Source organism: Lepeophtheirus salmonis, chromosome 5 (genome assembly GCF_016086655.4).
Source record: "Lepeophtheirus salmonis chromosome 5, UVic_Lsal_1.4, whole genome shotgun sequence".
Classification (NCBI taxonomy): Eukaryota; Metazoa; Arthropoda; class Copepoda; order Siphonostomatoida; family Caligidae; genus Lepeophtheirus; species Lepeophtheirus salmonis.
Genome location: NC_052135.2, coordinates 3,606,854 through 3,627,487, shown reverse-complemented (window position 1 = coordinate 3,627,487; position 20,634 = coordinate 3,606,854). Strand labels below are relative to the sequence as shown.

Sequence of the window (20,634 nt, the reverse complement as noted above, 5' to 3'; positions counted from 1 at the left end):
TACAAATAAATTCACTATTTGCCTTAATATTAATCAAAAAAGGGTTTTCCTTATTTTAAAACTTGGTTGCTGGGGCTCCCAAAATGGTGTCATCAACAATGCTGACGTCACGTCAAATTATTTTTTTCGTCCAATTCGACTAAAATTGTAGGACTCAATGTAAAGTTAATTATCCCCTAATGAAATAAGGAACTAAAGTTAAATATATTATTATTTTTTTTATCATATCATAAGTCTCATAGGAATAGTAACAAATAACATGCTTATATAGACAGAATTACAACTTTTTATTCATTCAGTATTCAATTTATTTAAATTCATTATTCATTTTGTTTTTAAAGAAATTAAAAATAAAGTATGGCAAACGAAGTAGATTGTTTATCTCCAAAATTTATTATTATTTTTATTCATTAATCATTAAAATAAGATAATAATAATTTATTAAGTATTTATTGACAAGACGTATAAAATATGAGAATGTATTCAATTTATAATAATGTTTTTCTTTGGCAACTTTTAAAAAGTATTTTAATTGTTTTATAACTTTGTTTAACTAAGTATCTATTCATTTAAAAAAAATCTTCTAATTTATGCATGGAGTAGGTATTACATGGTATTTATCAATCTAAACAAGGGGGGGGGGGCTTTCTATTTCTTCGAATAATTAAAAACGTTTAAAATAAGACTACGAAATTAACCATTCCGTTTTTTGGTTCACTTGAAAGTGAATTTGATAAATCTATATATTATGTACAAATGAGTCGTTTGATTGGCTGGGAAATAAGAAAGTATGAAAGGTAATAACTAAACGACAAATGAAAACGTTTTATTGCACCGATTTGTTTAATTAATGTCATTTAAGGGGGGATCCGCATGGATTTCGTTCTCCATCATTCCACTGCTATTAATAGGAACATTGCTGCTACTAATAGCATTATTATTATTCACGCCTTTGCTATTGATGATAACGCGTGCTCCTCCCCCGTCAATTTCCTCAGAGGCAGTGTTGATAGAGGGAGTTTCAGAGCCACCCGGCGTGTTCTTTTCGAAATGAACACGCCGGAGCGTATCTCAGGAGGGTTCATGTGGATGATGATGCCGGCGATGATGGTGATCCACTAGAGAGGAGGGTTTGTGTGAGCTTCGAAGAAGCGTGCCTGGCATGGATACGGAACCACCTCCATTGACTCGCCCGGAGGTGACGTCAAGTACTGAGTCGGATCCACTGTCAACATAGTGTTTAAAGCTTGTTTCTGTCGGATACGAAGAGCCGGAACTGAGGGCTGAGGATCCTGGGCCGAGAGAAACACCTCCACCACTGATCCGCGTGTCGAGAACGGTGTATTTTTCTTCTGAAAAAAAAAAGAATAAGAATATTTAGGGGTTTTAATGCATAATTGAGTAGAGCAGTTTGTAAGGAAAAAGAGAGGGAGGAGGGAGAGGGAGTGAGACAAATGGTACTACTGTTATATGATTTTTGGTGGAGAAAATGAATTCCTGCCATACAGAGACGAACCTTCTACATTTAAAATATAATTATTACTGGGAAATTATTATAACTATATTTCTATTCATATATTTTAAACCAAAAATAAGCTAGCATGCATACTTCAGATGAAGAAATCAACACTTGGACGACCTATTAAATAATGAACAAATAAGAATAAAGAGTACACCTCACAACCCTTTCTCCTTCTCTAATTATTAAAGGTAATTTGTTCATTAGAAACATATCATCTCTATACATACATATAAGGTACAGTTAGAGGTAGAACGGGTCGAGAACCCGGACCCAAATATGAAAAGATCCGAGATACGAATCAGCTATGGGTATTCGAAGTTTTACGGATCTTAAAAAGCTTAGGTGATTGCTTAAAAGATATCACCTATACTAACCGTAGCATCTTTATTTATCTTGATTAGTGCATAGAGCGACATCTACCTTAACAATTGCATTATTCATGTGTGGAACCTTTACTATATCACACTACTTTTTCGAGTTATTCGGTTAATTAACACTTTGAAGGGCTACAAAAGTAGATGAAAGCTATCATTGTGTGGAAGGATATACTTAAATAAAGAAAAAGAAGGATTCTAAAATAAATTAAAAATAATAAATCAAAGCAGTCCAAAATTCCAATTCGTTTAATTTACAATCCTTCCAAAAGAAAATGTTTGATTCAAAGCTATCGAACAACTCTAATCAACTATTATTGAATAATAGTTTCATAGTTAAAAGAATTGACTAACTACCAATAGATTTTGGGCTTTAATTATGTTTCTTTTTGCACATGTGGTTGTGTGATACAATAGAGGTTACGACGTGTCCAACGTTATTAGGAGAATAATTATAATAATAACCCATGATTATGTTCTATTAGTAATAACATTGGATTATTCATTGCTTCAGAATCAGTAATTAATATTGTGTAAGTCCTTATTTAATGGGTCCAGTCCAGTTTTAGGACTGTTCCTTTAGACCGTCGGTCCCTGGGCTGTCAGTACTAGAACTGACTAAAAAAAAAGAAATAAAGTTAAGTGGCATCATCAAGGACTGAATTTTATAAGTTTTAGGACTGATATACAGGACTGAGATGCACGGACTTCAGTCTTCAGTCCTTATGAAGGATCCACATAACAAATTCATAGCATATCAGTACGGAGTAAAAATATAACCTCTATCTGGATCTATTTTATTAATGGCTGAACTTCGGGTAAAATGTTAATAAAATTCGTTAGAAGTATCCGTCTATTTTTAGTTTCGGTCAGTTTGGGTATCCGAAATTTACTTGAATATTTACCTCTAAATATCAAAACTGACCCTAAAATGTATATCCGACCTATCTTTACGTACAATTACTTGTCTCAATGATTAAGTAAGCAAGCAAAGGTATTTATGTTCATAAAATGTATATCACTTCATAATTTATACGCCTCAATAATTTACCTTCAATTTTCAAATTTGAGAACTCATTCCCAATTATGTATGAGTACAAATAGTGAATTATATATAAAAGTAAATTTATGCACCGTTGCTTCAGAAAAAAAATATTTGAGTTTCTTCAACTCTTCACCTTTCTTTGCGAATTATTTATTTACTTTTTACTTATTAACTACTTACACAAAAAAATAAAAATTAAGTGTTCATAAACGCTCCATCAATTTTACTGAGTTTCCGCTTCAATGAGCTAAAATAAAAGTACATAGGTAGTAGCTACAAACTCCTACATATGTTAAACTACTATTTACTACCCTTGTAAGACACAATAATAAAAATATGAGTTCCCCTATTCTGTACAGGGTGGACCCAAAATACGGTAAACAATTAACAATATAATTTTTTTGTGATAAATTAATAATCAATTGTCCATAATGTCTAAGCCTTCATATAAGAAAGAATAGAGAGTAAACAGAAGCAATACATTTCTGAGTTTTTTGAAGTTTATCTCGGCTAAAAAGACTCTTAAAGTATTTTTTTCTGTCAAGGTTCTATTCAACCACTTAAAAGGATTGGATTTCAGTAAAAAAACAAAAAAAAAAAAACCAACATCTGATTCACCCTATAGGATCTATTAAATGTACAAACTAGAATCAGTGATGGTATAGAGTGTCGTCAGCAGGTCCACTAAGATGTTCATTATCTTTGTGACCCCGGGAATCAAGACTAACAGTATTAAGTACGTGGGCACCATCCCAAAGAAAAGCCTTTTGCCATGAGCCAATTCCTACTTTAGGTAAGAGACCTTTCAACAAGATGGTGCTCACTCTTACACATCCAATATGATGCAAAAGTTGAATGAGGCACATTTCCTTAGCTTTTGAGACAACAACTTTTATCTTTTATCCAGTCCGAAATTGAATCTTATGGAATTTGAAATCTAGTACATTTCGGAGGAGAAGTTCAATCTTAAATTTGGATGTACTGAAAGCCTCCCTAATTAGGAAATGGGCCACATTCCCAAGAAATTGACCTATGCCTACTGTGATATCTTGCCTAATAAACTCAGGGCTGTACTTTGTTCAAAAGTCGAACATTTTGAATAATTTTATTTATCCATTCCTAAGATATTCAGTAGTATTTATGTAAAATTTTCAGTAACTAATTATAGAAATAAAATAGTTGTATACAATTATTCATTGTAGAGTGTGCAAGGTTCCCCTATACGTACATAGCTTTAATTAAGTGTTATGGAAAATAATTTTCGACTCAAGAGAGCACAAAATATGTTTTCCATACTAAAATGTTTAATAATTATTGTACACACAAAAATATATACAATATACATATATCATTCTTACCTTTTTCTCCAGGGGTTTGAGGTAGAAGGAACAAAATAGAAATGGCCATGGAACAGTGCCATGCAGAGTGAACGAAATGATAGTTGGACTCCCTTTCTAGGAAGACAAATGCCAGGATCCCTACTGTTACAACTGAGATGCCCGGAAGGAAGAAACAACACGTGTATTTGATGCTCGGATAGCAACTTCGATCACTTGTACAATGCGTTATCTGCAAAAAAAAGAGAAAAAAAAAAAAAACACAGGAAAATTAATCAAATATAAAACTACATACGGCTAAATATTCAGGAAATGAATCAAAGATATCATCAGTAATAGAGTAAAAGGCCTAATTTTTATTTTTTCCAATAGTTATCTCTCTGGTCGTATAACTACGTGACACAAAAGTTGGCATTTCTAACGTGGTACAATATAGTTTATATGTAGGTATATCGTATATAAATTATTAACCACCTGGTTTAATGATGTACAGGTTGATGTAATGAACAATCCTATACAAATTATGCATTTAATTTGATAAGTGTTTATAGCGGGAAATAATATGTTTTCGATTGTTTTAGTCAACTATCCTTTTTATATTGTCTGCTGTCGTAATGTTACAGAATTTTCCTCACTATTGCTTAGTATCATTATGTATTTTATCTCTACGCTCAGTCCTCACATTGAAAAAAAAAAAAAAAAAAAAAAAGAATCTTAGAAATCAAAAGGAAAAGGCAAAATATGTATTTAATTAAATTTAATAAAGCTCGATGACAAAAGCAAATACAAATAAATCCTCAACGGGGGATTATTTTGTTGCAAACATTTTTGCTTTTGGTAATTTATCATCCTACATTTTTCCACTGGTAATTTTACGTCGAGGAGATTTTGACGCATTTTTTATTTGCCGCTTTTTTATGTTTTTATATTATCGTTCGAAATTTACTGTTGTATCTCAATCAAATTAAGTATAGATAGGAGAAAAAGAAAAAGGAAAATAATATCTGTATGATTTACCTATCATTTGTTTTTCCTTGATTTTGAATTGTATACATTCAGTCAATCCATCATTTTTGGGGATTTCAAATATTATCCCAAAATTGAATAGTTACTTAAAATACCACGTAATCTTTATATAAAATTGCAACTATGTTATATTTTTATAATTATGCTAAATTCATACGAGTTGATCAACACGAATTTATTTTCAAAAAGGCTTTTTTCCATAGCAACAGGTTGCGTGATTGAAGCTTGATAATTTATAACACATTGACTATTTCTTTTTTTATTATCATTTATCAATTATTTCTTCCTTATTTTTTTTTCTTCTTTTCCTTGCACGGTCTATATCAAAAAGGCCAAACTGGACACGGAGGAGTCAAAGAAAACATCTTAGACCAATCCCCTCAAGTCCATGAGGTCCCATACAAGCGATCTGGGGGTTTCACAACAGACTATCTAAAAAAACAGAAAAAACTGTCTAAAAAGTTGGTGGGAAGAGGCTTGTGAGAGCGAAGAGACAATTTTTGATAACAGAAATGAAGAAACCCCATCTTCCCCGTTCCAAGAATTTTTTGAATGAGTCTTTTGAGATCTTTTGAACTCTCTTTTTTTTTTTTTTTTGACACTTTTGCCCACCTACAGCCCTAATGCCAACCCCTTTCCAATATGCCTTTTGGGTACATGTCGAGGGGAAGGCCTACAGTGTCCTTCATCCGAACACCGAGGCCCTCAAAGTAACTTTGTTTAATCTAAGAACAATCAAACATCACATGCCATCAAGGGACTCTCTGTTTTCCTCCATCAAGGAGACAATTAGCAATATGCCAAGGAAATACCTGCTTCTCCTTCTGATTCCAGTCAGGATTAATGTTGGTGACGGACACATCAAATGCACTCTTTCTCACCATTCATATGTACAATTCAAGCTAATTTTTAAGTAAATTCGCCAATAAATATGGCCTCAGTGACAATTTAAAGATTTAAAAAAATGCTCCAATTTGATTTGTGCACCCTGTCACTTGTAGTATTCCTTTTCCGAAACTGATAGACTAAAAGGGGATACAAAAGGGAAGGTGGATCCATAAGAATACAAAGAAGAGTTCATGACGTCATTTAAAAAAAAAAGACATAAATCAAATTTAAAAAAGAACCCAAAATAAGCATATATATTTATATATAAAGTAAATATTTGAACTCTCTATCTGCTTTCAAAAGGATAATAAAAAAATATGTGTGACCTACATTGTGAGTTTCAACTAATTCACAAAAAGGATAAGAAGGAATGCCTTTTAAAAATAGTTGTCTTTAGAGCAGTATAAAATAGGATCTAGAACGTAGGAAGTACTTTTTGTATTTGTAATCTGAATATGATTTAATTATTTCCTAAAGCTATCATCTCTCCTTGTTGGACTCAAAGTAGAATTGAGGATCGATATCGGAGTCCTTTCTACCAATGCACTTTTTTATTTCCTTCGATCCTCCTCCCTGATTGTAGCTAGTCTAATGATACATCAACCAACATACCAACATATAGGCATAAAAAAATTGTCTAGATGAGAATCCCTCCTTTTAATTTTTCTATTAATTTTCGGAAAAACTTTTTTCCACTAATTTAGAATTTATTAACATTGTAAAGAGATAAAAAATCTATATTTTTTTCGTACTTCCAAAAACAAAAAAGTTATGGATAATAATATAGTAAAACAAAAATAACACTCGATAACTTATTCATTTCTGCAAATATTGCAAAAATTATGTTTTAAAATGCTCTGGAAATTGTTAATAATATTCATTGTAATGTTGAAGTCCATTACTTAATATCCAAAATGCATCGTTTTGTTGCATTTCTTCTTAAAAATTGAAAATTGACATTTTATGAAAAACAAAAAAAAACAAAAAATATTTCAGTGAAACATCTAATTTCTATGCAAACGAATCTCCAGAATTTTTTACAAACTTGATTTGACCTATGAATCAATTTTCTAATATATTTTTTTTCTTTTTGCACCTAAAAAAACGAAAATACAATTTTCACACATTTTTTTTGCGTAAAACTTTTTTTATTTTTAATAAATTTCGAAAACGCATTATTCGTATGGTTTTTTTATGACGCAAGTCACTTTTTGATTTATAGTCCAACCCCTTATCTCTTCATGTTCAGCTCCAAATTTTTAGTATTTGTGTTTTTGGTATAGAATACACTCATAAAGGACATACACAAACAAACTTCATTATATATCCAAGGATAATAGAAATACAAGGGTTGACTATCATGTAATCTGGGCTAGACAGAAAGAGATTTGAAGTTATAGAGTGTAGCAACGGTTTATTAACAATATATAATACAAGAAATTATATGATTCATAGTAACTGTATATACTCTTTGACGTCACTATTAAAAAGTGTAGTGGAAGTCGGAAAAGCGTTATGGTATAACCTTGTATTTCTATTAACTTAGTATATATCAAAATAATAAATATACAAAAAATACTGTATAAATGAAACTATGATTTTTATAAAAGACAGAATTCTTCTTAACAACAGGAATTTTCCACAACCTATTTTTTTTAAATATAAAGGCTCTGCCTTTATTTCGTTAAAATTTAAAAAAAATCAAAGATCTTATATATACTTTGAAAAATGAAAGGTCAAAAAATCAATGGTTTACTTTTTTTTCATAACAAAAATAAAGAAAACCTTAGTTTTATTTAGCTATTTGATAGCTTTTTAATTATACTTGCCAAACATTTTGATGGCATACGAAATATCCCTAATCAAATATTCATCAAAATGCTAATTTCTTCATATTTAAGAACTCTGGTTTGGATTGAATAACAAATCCACAAATTCATTTTTGAGCCGGTCTAGTGTCAAAAATACATATATATGTATAAAATAATATTTAAGTATTATCGGTTAATAAATTTACCATTTTAGTGCGTGTAAGTATAAAAACTATATTAACGCTCACCTTAAATATAAATTAAAGGAAATTCATTTTTTTCTTAATGTTATTTGACTAAAAGCGGCTAACTTTGAATATATCCTTACAATACAAGTCAAAATTATTTTAATAATTTATGAAAAAGTGTTGTTCCTCTTGATTTAATGTAAATTGTTTTCGCAGATTTGAAGGCACGAACGAACAATTTAGTATAGATTCATATTTTATAGCAAAAAAATAAAGTTTGTCTGTCTATCCCTATGAAAGACGGTCAAGGGGAGGACTTTATATAGTGCCCCATGATCCGATCAGTCCTTTGGCCGGTCCTTAAGATATTTCGTACTACTTGAACTAATGATAAAAAGGTGAAAAAAAAATTGACTGACTTCATGAAGGAACGAACTTTATAAGTTTTAGGAATGAAATGGACCAGACTGACACTGAACTGGACGGGAATACAGTCTGCAGTCCTAAATAAGGATTGACATAACACAACTAAGAAATAACAATATAGTCCTATTAGTAAACAATTGCAGGCCTGTACATATAATATCGAACCAGTATATAGTTAAAATTAAATTTTGAAAGGGTCAAAATTAAAGAATTACAGATTACGAATAACTGCAATGCTAGAGATAAAAAAGTAAAGTTGATAAATTTCCTGGGAATTGGCGAAAAAGGATCAGAAATTGATAAAATAGTTTTTTAAATTGCTGGGAATTATCTATAATTACCGGTAATCACCGCTAGTTCTTACCCAAGATGCAAGTAGAATGATGATCCCTATAACCCCAGGAACAGCAAACGTTAGAACACCAGTCCGATCATATTCTACCGCCAATGCTACTCCAACAGCTCCAACCATGTGTAGAAGGGATTTAGCTTGCTCTGGTAGTCCTCCCATGGCAAGAACAGTTACCCAATATGCCATTGTGGCTGCGTAGAAATCGCAAAACTGAAGGACTGTATATTTCATGAGACAAAAGGAGAAAATATCCTGGTCACAAGCGTGATAGAGCTGAGGAGAAAAAATAAAGAAATGTGATTTAGTGTTCCAGATAAATAAATATCTAGACTGTACATAAGAAATACATGTAAAAATAACCTTTAAACAATATTTACCCCCTAAGCTTGACCTACCACTCTACGCTATAAACATGAATAATAAAATTGTATGTACCACTTTGAAGGAAAATACTTCAGCCACTCCCCCCACACTACCAATATAGTATAAAATATAATTTGATCTTTAACCTATCAAAAGTAAAGGTTAAACAGTATAAAGAAATAGATTCATTCGAATCATGAATCTAAATCACTTTTACTAAGATCACAATATCTATTTTTATGATTCAAATATGAATAATTAATACATAAGGTATACATAAATAATCTATGATCCAGTTACATTTCCTATACTCTCATAAATTAGAAGTCGGTTTTATCATATATCCATTAGTACTTATATAAATGGAACCTAACGACCATTTCAAAATCAATAGCCGTTTAAATTCCAAAAGTAAAAATACAATTACTTTTTTTGTTAATAGAACCTGGCCTCAAGTACAGAATGGGAACCCGAAACTTGGAGTAGCATATTATGATTTATCTCTGTTATTTTTCAATACATTGTTTCATTGTAACCAAACGTAAGACATAACTAAACATTTTATAGAAAAATGAGCAACAACAAAACCCTAACAGGTTACAATCTCCACTGAGCCGGTGTCAGTACTGAGAAGGCTGCATAAAGCGTTAGCATCTCCACTGGACTGCCTACAACATTAAGAAGCCAGTTAAGGAGCGCCTCCTCCTATACAGCCAAGAAGAACCAAAACTTCAGTAGCAAGGATATAGTTGACCTCTGGCCTGCCTTCAGGTGGCTCTCTTCCAGCCCTCACCTCAACCCATTGTAGTTTGGTGGCCCTTGGAAAGAAATGTATGTTGCACCTCTCATCCAAATAATCATCGTCCAGAACTGCCAATTTCTTCGACAGTTGATTTAGGCTGTTATTTCTCTTGAAGAAGGACGTATTCAATAAAGAATTTAGCTAAATATCGTATCGAAACAAAAATTGGTTAAGAGTTTTCTTAACATGATTCCATAAAAGTCAAATTTGTCGGAATTATTATTCAGGTGCTACTGTAAGTATTGTGTCCCCAGTCTAACCATAATTATACTTTTAATTTTATATACAGGGTCCTTCAGATATATTCGGACCATATTTTACTACATCCTGAACAATAAGAAAAGAAAGATGATGCCGATGGTGTTGAGTTTATCTTTCCACAAGACTCGGATCCTTCTCACAAAGCCTGTAAGACATAAAAATTGTTTAAAGAAGAAAATGTATCATTTTGACATCCCCACACTTGGTCCTCTAACTTTTATGATATTAGTCCCATAGATTTCTTCTTTTAGAAGTAATTAAAGAGGAAGGTGTCTGTCAACACAACAGCATCGACTCCTTGAAGGCCTCAATCATCAAGTACTGGGACAATAATAAGCCTCCTCTACAGACGTGGTCAAGACCTACAAATCTTTTAGGATCATATTTAGGTTCAAATTATTGGTGAAGATAGCGGACATAGTGAATGAATTTTTCCTTCTATATTATGAAAGCTTGTGAATAAACTTCAAAACTCCACTTGCTTCTCTTTTGATCAGGAAGCAGTTTAAGGTAACCCGAATTTACCTAAATGATCCTGTGGTTTTGTTCGGTGCTCAAGAGTTATAGTGGTACTTGGTTACTGACGCATTTAAAGCTGTATTATATCAAGTTGATATTGAAATCAGTACATCTTACATATAAAAATATTATTCATCGGATCAATTAGCCCACAAACTTTCTGAGAATTTACCCAAAAGAAAAAAAACAAAAAAAATGTTATTTATGAACAAAGCAAGAATGAAGATTGTCTTTTCTATAAAAAAAAAAGTCATTAAATTTCTGAGCTATCCCGATCCCTTACTCTAGGCAAAAGTCCTGCAGACTTAGTAAGGTCATATCCATTGTCTTAAACAACATTTTTGGTTACATGTTTAGTCCAAAAAGTATTGCAACGTATCAAAATACCAATTTTGATACCTGAACCGATACGAAAATATTGGTATCCTTGCGACACCAGCTCATTACTTTAAGTACAAATGACAGTAAAACCATTTTTTACATTAATAGTCCCCTCTTTGATTAAGTATTTTATTGGACATGAGAGGATAAGTGTTTTTTAAATATCTTTTGTATTCAAAAAAGTTTTATATGTAAAATGTTTTATGTACTCGGATTGGTTGTTTTGACATTCTACTTCACAAAGTATTCACTCTGATATTGATTAAACTACAAATTGTCAGTCAACTACAGCTTCTATGGGCTTTCATCCTTCGGAGTAAAATGTTGGCGTATTGTAAACTAGGAATTTCCCTAGTTGGTAAAGTAATTTATGCAGCATTTGATATCCTTTTTTGAAAATATTAGCAAACTTACAATAGGTGTAGTAAAAAGAAATCCGTTGTATTGAATGACTTTTTTCCATTAATTTTTATCTCATTGGCGACTTAAACAGTGCTTATAGAACAATTCCACTCACCCATTTCAACTATTTTTCCACATTTTTGAAAATTGGTCTTCAAGAGCGTGATACATCTCTGATATAAAAAATTACTGGAAATGAATGCACGAAACCAAAATACCAGGTGATTGGCTGCTATAATATCAATACCGTAAACACTATTAACATTTTCAACTACCATGGTAGCGTTTTCGTATAGTTCAAAGAAAACAGATAAATAATTATGGATGATTGTATTGTGCCCATCTTTGACGAACACTTAAACAACATGACTCAAACAATCACAAAAATGTTGGAGAAGTTTGATTAATACGAAAGTTTATCTTTCTAACTTCATCTACGGATAACCGATCGCCATTTTATAACGCGAGATACAGATTGTTAAACCCATCTATTGAAAAAATAATGTGTTTATTTTTACTACACCCATTACATAGGTACCCGACTCAAACTAAAGAGCATGAACAAATCTAAAAAAGTATACAATATTCGTAAAGTGGTGTGACAGTCTGTGGCTTATTTTAAAAAGATGGTCCATGCTCAGAAGACTTTTCTCAGTGCCTTCTTTGTGAATAACGCAAGAACGACGTTATTTTTTACTATTTAATATTAGTATTTAAGGAGTTATGCTATTTTTATAGGAGACAGCGCCACTTTTTGTCGAATATACCCTTATTTTATTTAGTAGAGATAAAGTTAATTAAATATACCTACGAATTAATTAATTATTTGCATTGATGAAGTGTTGAATCCCAAAAACGAAAAATAAATAAACAAATATTTAAATTAATAAAAAAAGCAGCCTTATGAACTAAATACATAATAATAAAATATGTAATCTAAATTATTTGATTACTCTACTCTCTTTAACCATTTTCTACCTATCCATGAAAAATATACTACCCATTTATACTAAATAGGTACTTGTATGTGTACATATGAACAAAAGTAACTCATAGAATGGGCATTTATTTTTATGGGCAATGAAGGGGCTTCTCTACATATCTTTCTTCTTCATTTTCAACGTGAGAAGCATTTTAATTCTCTATTTATTATTGTTACAGGGGATTATTTTTTCCCCTCTTTGAAGGTAGATGTAGACATTAGTGTTGTGCTTTCGTCTGAAAATCCTAGATCTGCTCTGAGACCGTTAAGGTTCTAGACTGTGGGCGAAAACACTTTTACCGAAGGACATTTTGTTGAAGGATAAATAGCCGAATTTATATTGTGCCAAAAGACAATTTTCTTAACTTAAATTTCACTGAAGAAATATTTGGCCGAGAAACTATATAAGGTGTAGTAAATATCAATCAATAAGAAATCTATTAATGTTAATCAGCATTGACAATCAAAACAGTGACTACATGACTCGAAAATTTCTATCATTTTATCCACATTTCTGACAATTGATCTTCAGGAGCGTGGTGGATCTTAGACATCAAAATTACCTCAACAGAATACACGAAACCAAAATAGAGCGTGATTGCCTGTTACAGTATCTGGAACGCAAACACTATACATATTTTAGGCCACCTGGCTTGCATTTTTGCCTTGTGCGAATAAAAATTGTAAAATATGGCATATTTTCTCTTTGTTGGTGTCCATCTTTGACGGAAACTCAAACAATACTGAGTCAAACAATCACAAAAATAAGTTTTTACGTACGAAATCTTATTTTTCTAACACAATCTAGCGTTAACCGATCACCCAATAATTATCAATTAATAACTATATTGATTAATGAACATAATATAAATAAAACAGAGTATCATGTGGTTCGAAGGAAGTTCGAATACTACCATTGTAGTACTTTATATAAATTAACTAATGAACAAGTACGACAGATATTAAAATAATATAAGTGCGAATCACTTCACCATTATCAATTATTGAAATTCGGTGGGTTTTTCATATTGAAAAATACTCATGGATTAATGACAACACCAGACAAGAACAGTGGTTTCTTCTTCGTTATGATACAGAATAACGAAATGGAAATCAGTGCCCTGCCATGATAATATACCTTCGGAAAAAATGTTTTACCCAACAGTCCATTGAAGTTTGATCTTGACAGGTCTCTTTTATAATTCAGTCAAGATTGGTTCCATATGAAGTTAAATGTCTTTTATAAATCAGAATAGAGGAATAATCATAACGGTCTTAGACCGAGTCCAAGAATTTCAGATAGAAATCCAATGACGAGTCTAAGGCCGTTATAACTATTATTGTACTGAACTAATTTGGTCTTTAAAGAAGCTCGATCTGGACCGATTTCTAAAAAAAATTCGTCTTGAACAGTCACATTTTAAATTCCTGCTAGACATATTCTATAGATGAATTGTTGATTACGTCATGTGTGTTTCAAAATTGTAAGTAACTACACAATAACATCATGAAGTTCAATATGTTAAAGATTGAAATCTATCACGGAGATCACGGTTTGGACCAAAATATCGGTCGAGAAAAAACCATTTGAGACTGAACCGGGAAAAAGTTTGGTCTTGAACCAAGTCTCAACACTAATATGTATATGTAGTGACTAGAAAAAAAAAAAGAATAGATGAAATGGAAAAAAAGTTCACCCGCTTTTTTAATTAATAATATTATTAATTACGTATATATATGAGGTAAAAATACAAACTGCTTTCATCATTTATTGATGAAAAAAACTGTGTTCATAATATAAATTCTAATCAACAAACTTGTAAAATAGACCTATTAGATTTTTTATAGGGGAGAGGGGGGGGGGGGAGGATCATTTGCTTGATACATACTTTATATATGTTATAATAAATATGTCTCACGACGAGACTCTCAGGTTGAAAATATGTTTTAAAATTAAATTTTGACAAATTCAAATCAAGTCTCCTCAAAAATAAAGGATTAAAAATCTTCAAAATTTAAATATACCATATATTGATAGCTTTTGTAAATTTCAAGTCGACATAGAACACATTTTACTTCATGATGTCAAAATAAAAGTATACTTTATTAATACTAATATTATTCCTCATTAAAGTCGTCTTTAAAAAATACGGATAGAAAATTCAAATAAATTTTTACATTCAACGAACCCTGCATGATCTAAGAAGTTGACTTTTATCAATAGATGTTGTTTCTCTGAAGGTTAATAGGAGGGTGTTCTGTTAAGTTTCAGATCTAACGAATATACAAAACATTTTTTCTGATTTTTTTATTTAAATTTTCAAGATAGTATTCTATTAACTCTACACACTTCCCCCAGCAATGCTCCCATCTCCGTGACCCGTCCAAATGGTACTCGGTGTTTTTTTCTGCAAAATAATTGTTCACGAGACACTTTTTGTTTTGGGCTCAATTACTCCAAGTGAGATTGACTTGAACACTTTAAATTTGAACACAACAAGCCTATATATGTCTGCTATTGTTTGAATCTTTTTTAATAAAACAAAATTTGCTTTTCGTCGACGAATAACTCCGAGCAATGTCAGGTACTGTCACTATTAGTGAAATACATTTGAATCCGGATATAATAAAATATGATTATCGTCAACGTTCTTTCAAATACCATAAACAATTTTCATAGAAGAAACACAAAGTCAAAAATCCACGTATAGTTAATAAAACTTGAATTACATAAGGGCTGCTTTTCTATTCAATGCACATGCTGTAGTTCAATGTCCTCAGGGAATAATATATATATATCAATTATGAAGACATTGTTAGAGTTCCCTTTATGGTAATACGATTGTTTTCAGAACTATATACGTTTGAAATGCATACTTGGTTTTAATCCAAACAAAAATATATAACTAATCATTAAATCGACAAAAAAAATTGATTTTTTATTGGTAGTATTGGTTTATAATTTCCCTCGATGTCATATTTTCTAGGTATTTATACCTCGAAATTGGAGAGAACTTAAGCAGGAAGTTGAAATTTAACTATTGAAACCTTTGTATATTATTGATTATTGGAGTATGAGGTGAGGAATCTCGACTTTTTTGAGTTATAACAGTTGTAATTCCTTCCAGTCTCTACCTTCAGTCCACGGATTCACTCCGAATTCCTTCCTCCTCCCTGATACTATAAAAGAGATAAAATCACAAAATTCCTCCTCATATTTAAACCTTCATTCAAGATCCTTCAAAGTACTAATTGTCTGAATAACTCAAAATATTCGAGACTCATCTCCTCCTACTTCAATAAATCTATGTTTATCTGCATGATGTTTGAATGTAAATACAGCATTTTTGATATAAGAAATACCAATGTGGTAATACCAATGAAATCTGGCAAGCGTTCTGCATGTAGTACTGATTGTGTTTACGGGGTCTACTGTATATAGTGCCCTCTGATTTATATCATATTCATATGTTTAATCTAAGAAATAAAAAAGTAGTCATATTATTGAAATCTCGCCTGTTTTGCATGTATTGCTGAGTGTGTATATAGGATGCATTGTAGATAGTGCTCTCTGATGTATATGATATTCATATTTTTGATCTAAGAAATAACAATATAGTCGTATTAACAAAATCTCATTGGTGTTTTGCATTTATCATTGAGTGTGTAAAACTAAAGCCTAATCACTCTCTCCCTGCCTCATCAGTCATAACGTCATTTTTTTTTCTCAAGCTGTGTTTATCATTCTTTAATTCTTGAGGAGAGAACATCTATCATGTATGTATGTAGTAACTATGTGTGAGTGAACAATGGTGAGTATCGCTGAGGATTTCTTGAGTAGTTATCTTCTATATTTGTTAGGGAAAGTTTGTCTGCTCAGCGACACCTAATAACTCCGGGCAATGCTGTGTACTACCACTAGTAATAGGTATTGCACGTCGTTCGACTAAGTAACGCTATTTCCTAGTTATCAAAAGGTTGCGATAATTGAATTTTAACCTTCCCCTATTCTGTCTCCAATTTCGAAATAGAAGAAGAAAGTGTGACGTGCTGTCAAAATTGTAAGCAATACTCGCTTATTTGGAGGGGATTTAAATTTAAGTGATCCAGATGCTTCTATATGTAATCTAGTACAAAGTAACAAATTAATGCATTATTTAACACACCGAGTCTTGTAGGTATAAGACAAAAAAAACAGCCTTTGATCCAAGAAATGGAAATCTTCTAAAAAGATGGATTGAGCTATGAGAAAACTCTCTGTTTATTTTAAAAGGAATGAAATTTGAATAAAATGAAGTACTTGAGTAGTAGTAGTGAAAAACAAAAAGAGTGGGAATATCAATCATAGAATAGGATATTCATATGTTTTATGAATGTATTCGTTATATAGATGTTTCTTAAAGCAATAAAAAAGAAAGAAAGATAAATAAGGAGTAAGCACTCAAATAGAAATGAAGTACTTACTATATAATTGATGATTAGTAACAGTTTATTGGGGTAATAAATAAATAAGCATGTAGAGAGAGAGAGATAGTTAAAGAGAGAGAGATCAAATGCTTTGTACTTTAAAGTCTTCATAAAAAATGAAAATTAAATTTCCCAAAAGTTGTTTCCCTCGAAACCAACTTCGAAAAATAGGAATAATCATATTTACTCCCCTTCTAATACTGTGTTGGTCCTCATTTAAGACTGAAGAAGTGTCCCAGTCTAGTTCGACCCAACTTGTTGATACTTGAAGAAGGTAATATGGATCCCACATGACGTCATCAAGGGAACTTTCCCTTTTTTAAATTATTCTGCTATAATAGGCGAAACAAAAATAAATCCATTATTTTTCGAATACATGGCTTTATTGATGTGTATCTAGATGTGTATAAGTGTGATCGGCTTACGTTAGATGGCATTAAAAAGATAAGATTTCCCTCTTAAAAAACTTTATAAAGAGTTTTTGCAAATTTTTGTCTCAAGTTTGTCTTGCAGTTGTCAAAAATTGACACCAGTAAAGAGAAAATACGGGATAATTTAGAATTTTTTTAAAACAAAGCGAACCCAAGACAGGCGGCCGAAAATGTGACGAGTATTTATGGTATTGATACTGTAACAGACAATGACGTCGTATTTTTTGTTTCGTGTATTCCTTTCCGGTAATTTTGAAGTCAAAGATTGGAAGGCAATTGTCGAAAATGTGGCTATACTATTGCTAATTGTCCCAAAGACTGGTCTTCAGAATGGACTAGGCGGATTAAATAAGCCCTAACCTAATACTACCCTCATCAGTACTATTTTTTCAGGGATATGGTAATCATTGTCTTCCTTCAAAGCTATAAAACAGGAGGGAAATTAACCCAATTTCTTAGGAATCAAAGGATTTCTGGATGAGAGGAAGTGTGTGAGAAGAAAGGAACGGCTTTAGATAAATAAACTAAGTTGTCCATCGTAAGTACTTTCAGTATTTCAAAAATCCAAAAATGAGCATGGTATCATGGACAATTGGGCTAGTATTAGAAAGTAGAGTAGCTTACCTGCATTTACATGTTACAGGGTGAACATAAAATGCATATATTTCGGTGCTATACCTTCATTATATATGTGGGCTTAGAAATAGTAGGGGGGCGGACTTGTTTTGGTTCTAGAGGTGAGCTTCTAAAGTTTTCTTGGAAATACAGTCAGTCTCTATCATTTGTTGGAGTAGTGAGAAATATGCATTTTTCGTCAAAAATAAGTATTTAATCAAAGGGGGATTTTTTAGAATATTTTGTAAAATTAAACTAATTCCAATATAGCTCTTGAGTTTTTATTGGTGCGATTTATAAAAATCATTTAGTTACTTCCATTTCTAGTATATAAAGACAATTTTAGAATTCGTATTAGTTCATATAAGTTATTTGAACGAGGAACACTCCACTAATAATGAAATTAGAGATCTGAAACAACTGTTACCAGATCTGTTATTATTCAAAAAATAAAATTGTTGCAGTTTGTTCAAATCGAGTGGTTGGAATGACATTTATTCCGGAAAAAACAATATTTTTTGACCTTTGAGAAATAGCCAATAACTAATTATTTAATCAACTAAAGCTACACAAGTATGTAATCAGATACCTGAATCATTATTTTGGTATGTTTATGTGTAAAATAATTAATCCTCTAAAGCCTCTCAATAAAAAGGTATTCAAAGATAAATAAAAAAAACGAAAAAAATATCACATATTTGATATGATTTCAAAACTGTGCACAACAAAATGTTAAATGCCTACTATCATTATGAAACAAAAATAACACTTTTCTAATTTATAAAACTTGTTTGACTACCTTTTGGAAAAAGGAAGTTGTATTCCTGCAACCTATATAAGCCAAATCGCAATTATATTCAAACCAAAAACAAGTAGAAATAAAAATGAGTTTTTAAGAGTAAACAAAAACTTTTAAATCTTTCATTCGTTTGAAATTATCTGTTGCATAAAAGTATTTAATTTTGATTTAAAAAAACAACAACAACATCAATTTCAATCAAAAACATACAATAACGACGTATTAACTTCATTTATCTATATTCTAAGGCAAAATATAATTGAAAGAAAGTGTCTTTAAGGCAAAATAGTTTCAGGGAAAAATACTAGTAAACTATTAAATCAAAGGAAGATTCTTAACTACAACTAAAATATTTGGTATCTTAACTAATTCCCCAAACTTAAATACATGACCTATAATTGTCTCAAATTTGTCTATTAAATATTGAACTTTATGTACATATATGTATACTAGGAGTAGTAAACGACATTGACTGGAATTATTAGGCGTCTGTGAACAGACGAACTGTGTTTCAATTATATGAAAGATAACTCCCAATGAAATATAAATTTACGAATAACGTAACCGAGTATTTTGAATCTAAATCCAAGACCCGTCTTATTTTTATTAGGAAATACTATAGGCTTTTTAAGATCCGATAAAGCTCAAGTACCCGAAGCCAGTTTGGGTCTTGGATCTCAGATTTTTTTTCGGATACCAAAAGTTAAAAAATATATAAAGTATTTGTATTGTGACAACAACGGAGTCAACTTTTGAGTTATTAATAGAAAATAAATTGCTCAAAGCTCAAACTCCTTTACAAATATGCCTAATGTTTTGCCCAAAGACAATCTATGTAGAAAGTTATTGATGTATATATTATAGAAATAATGTCCATATACCAAAACTATATGTACGCACATTGTGCATGTATTTGAGAAATAATTCCCTTTCTAGATTATAATTTTTTAATTATAAGCAAGTTGATTCCATTTCCTTAAAAACACCAATATAGAGAAAGTGGTATTTTTCTACCAATAAAATTTACAAACTTAATCAAGGCTTGCAACAGAATGAATAAATCACGAAAAACAGGATTTGTATGGAATCTGAAGAGACACCTCTAACCAATTAAACCAATATTTTTATTCAATATTATGCTAATTTTGATTATTTAAATACTTTATTTAGCTATATTTTTTAGTTCCTTTATATGTATAGGGCTTTTCAGCTTGTTGAATAATTTCGCCAGGTGGACGCTTCATCGATCAAAGGTTTCAAATCCGGACGAGGAGTTTCCTGTTGGAATTAATGTTTTAAGTCTTGCTTCACCGATTGTACATGGTAGTCTGACCACGCAATGTTAGGGTGATTGCAGCTTCAATGAGTCTTTAACTGCTTCAAACAATTATTTTGGTCTTTGGTCTTGATATGGATCTTGTGAAAGCTTTTGGTGTGTCTTCTCCAAGTCACACGGTAAACTGTAAAGCAGTTACATCCCAGCACTAGTGGTGAATTTCCAATTGGTAGTTCCACATGGAGCTCTGCGTTACTCCATATTTTTGAATATGACGCTCTTATTTCTCGGTCGACTTTGTATCTTTTTTGTTTACAGTTTTTTCATACAATTACTTTGCAATAAGTTAATATGATGAAAATTGGAA

General features: G+C 31.4%; 1 protein-coding gene across 1 annotated transcript in view; it reads right to left on the bottom strand.

The window, feature by feature from the left end:
- Positions 1–270: 270 nt before the first annotated feature.
- Positions 271–20,634, bottom strand: part of LOC121119046 (post-GPI attachment to proteins factor 6) — a 136,206-nt gene continuing 115,842 nt past the window's right edge. The window contains exons 11-13 of the mRNA XM_040713663.2: positions 8,982–9,242; positions 4,300–4,510; positions 271–1,352 (exon numbers count right to left, since the gene is read on the bottom strand). Coding sequence (XP_040569597.1) covers positions 1,072–1,352; positions 4,300–4,510; positions 8,982–9,242 — 753 coding nt within the window. The 3' untranslated portion in view covers positions 271–1,071. The remainder of the gene's footprint in view (positions 1,353–4,299; positions 4,511–8,981; positions 9,243–20,634) is intronic.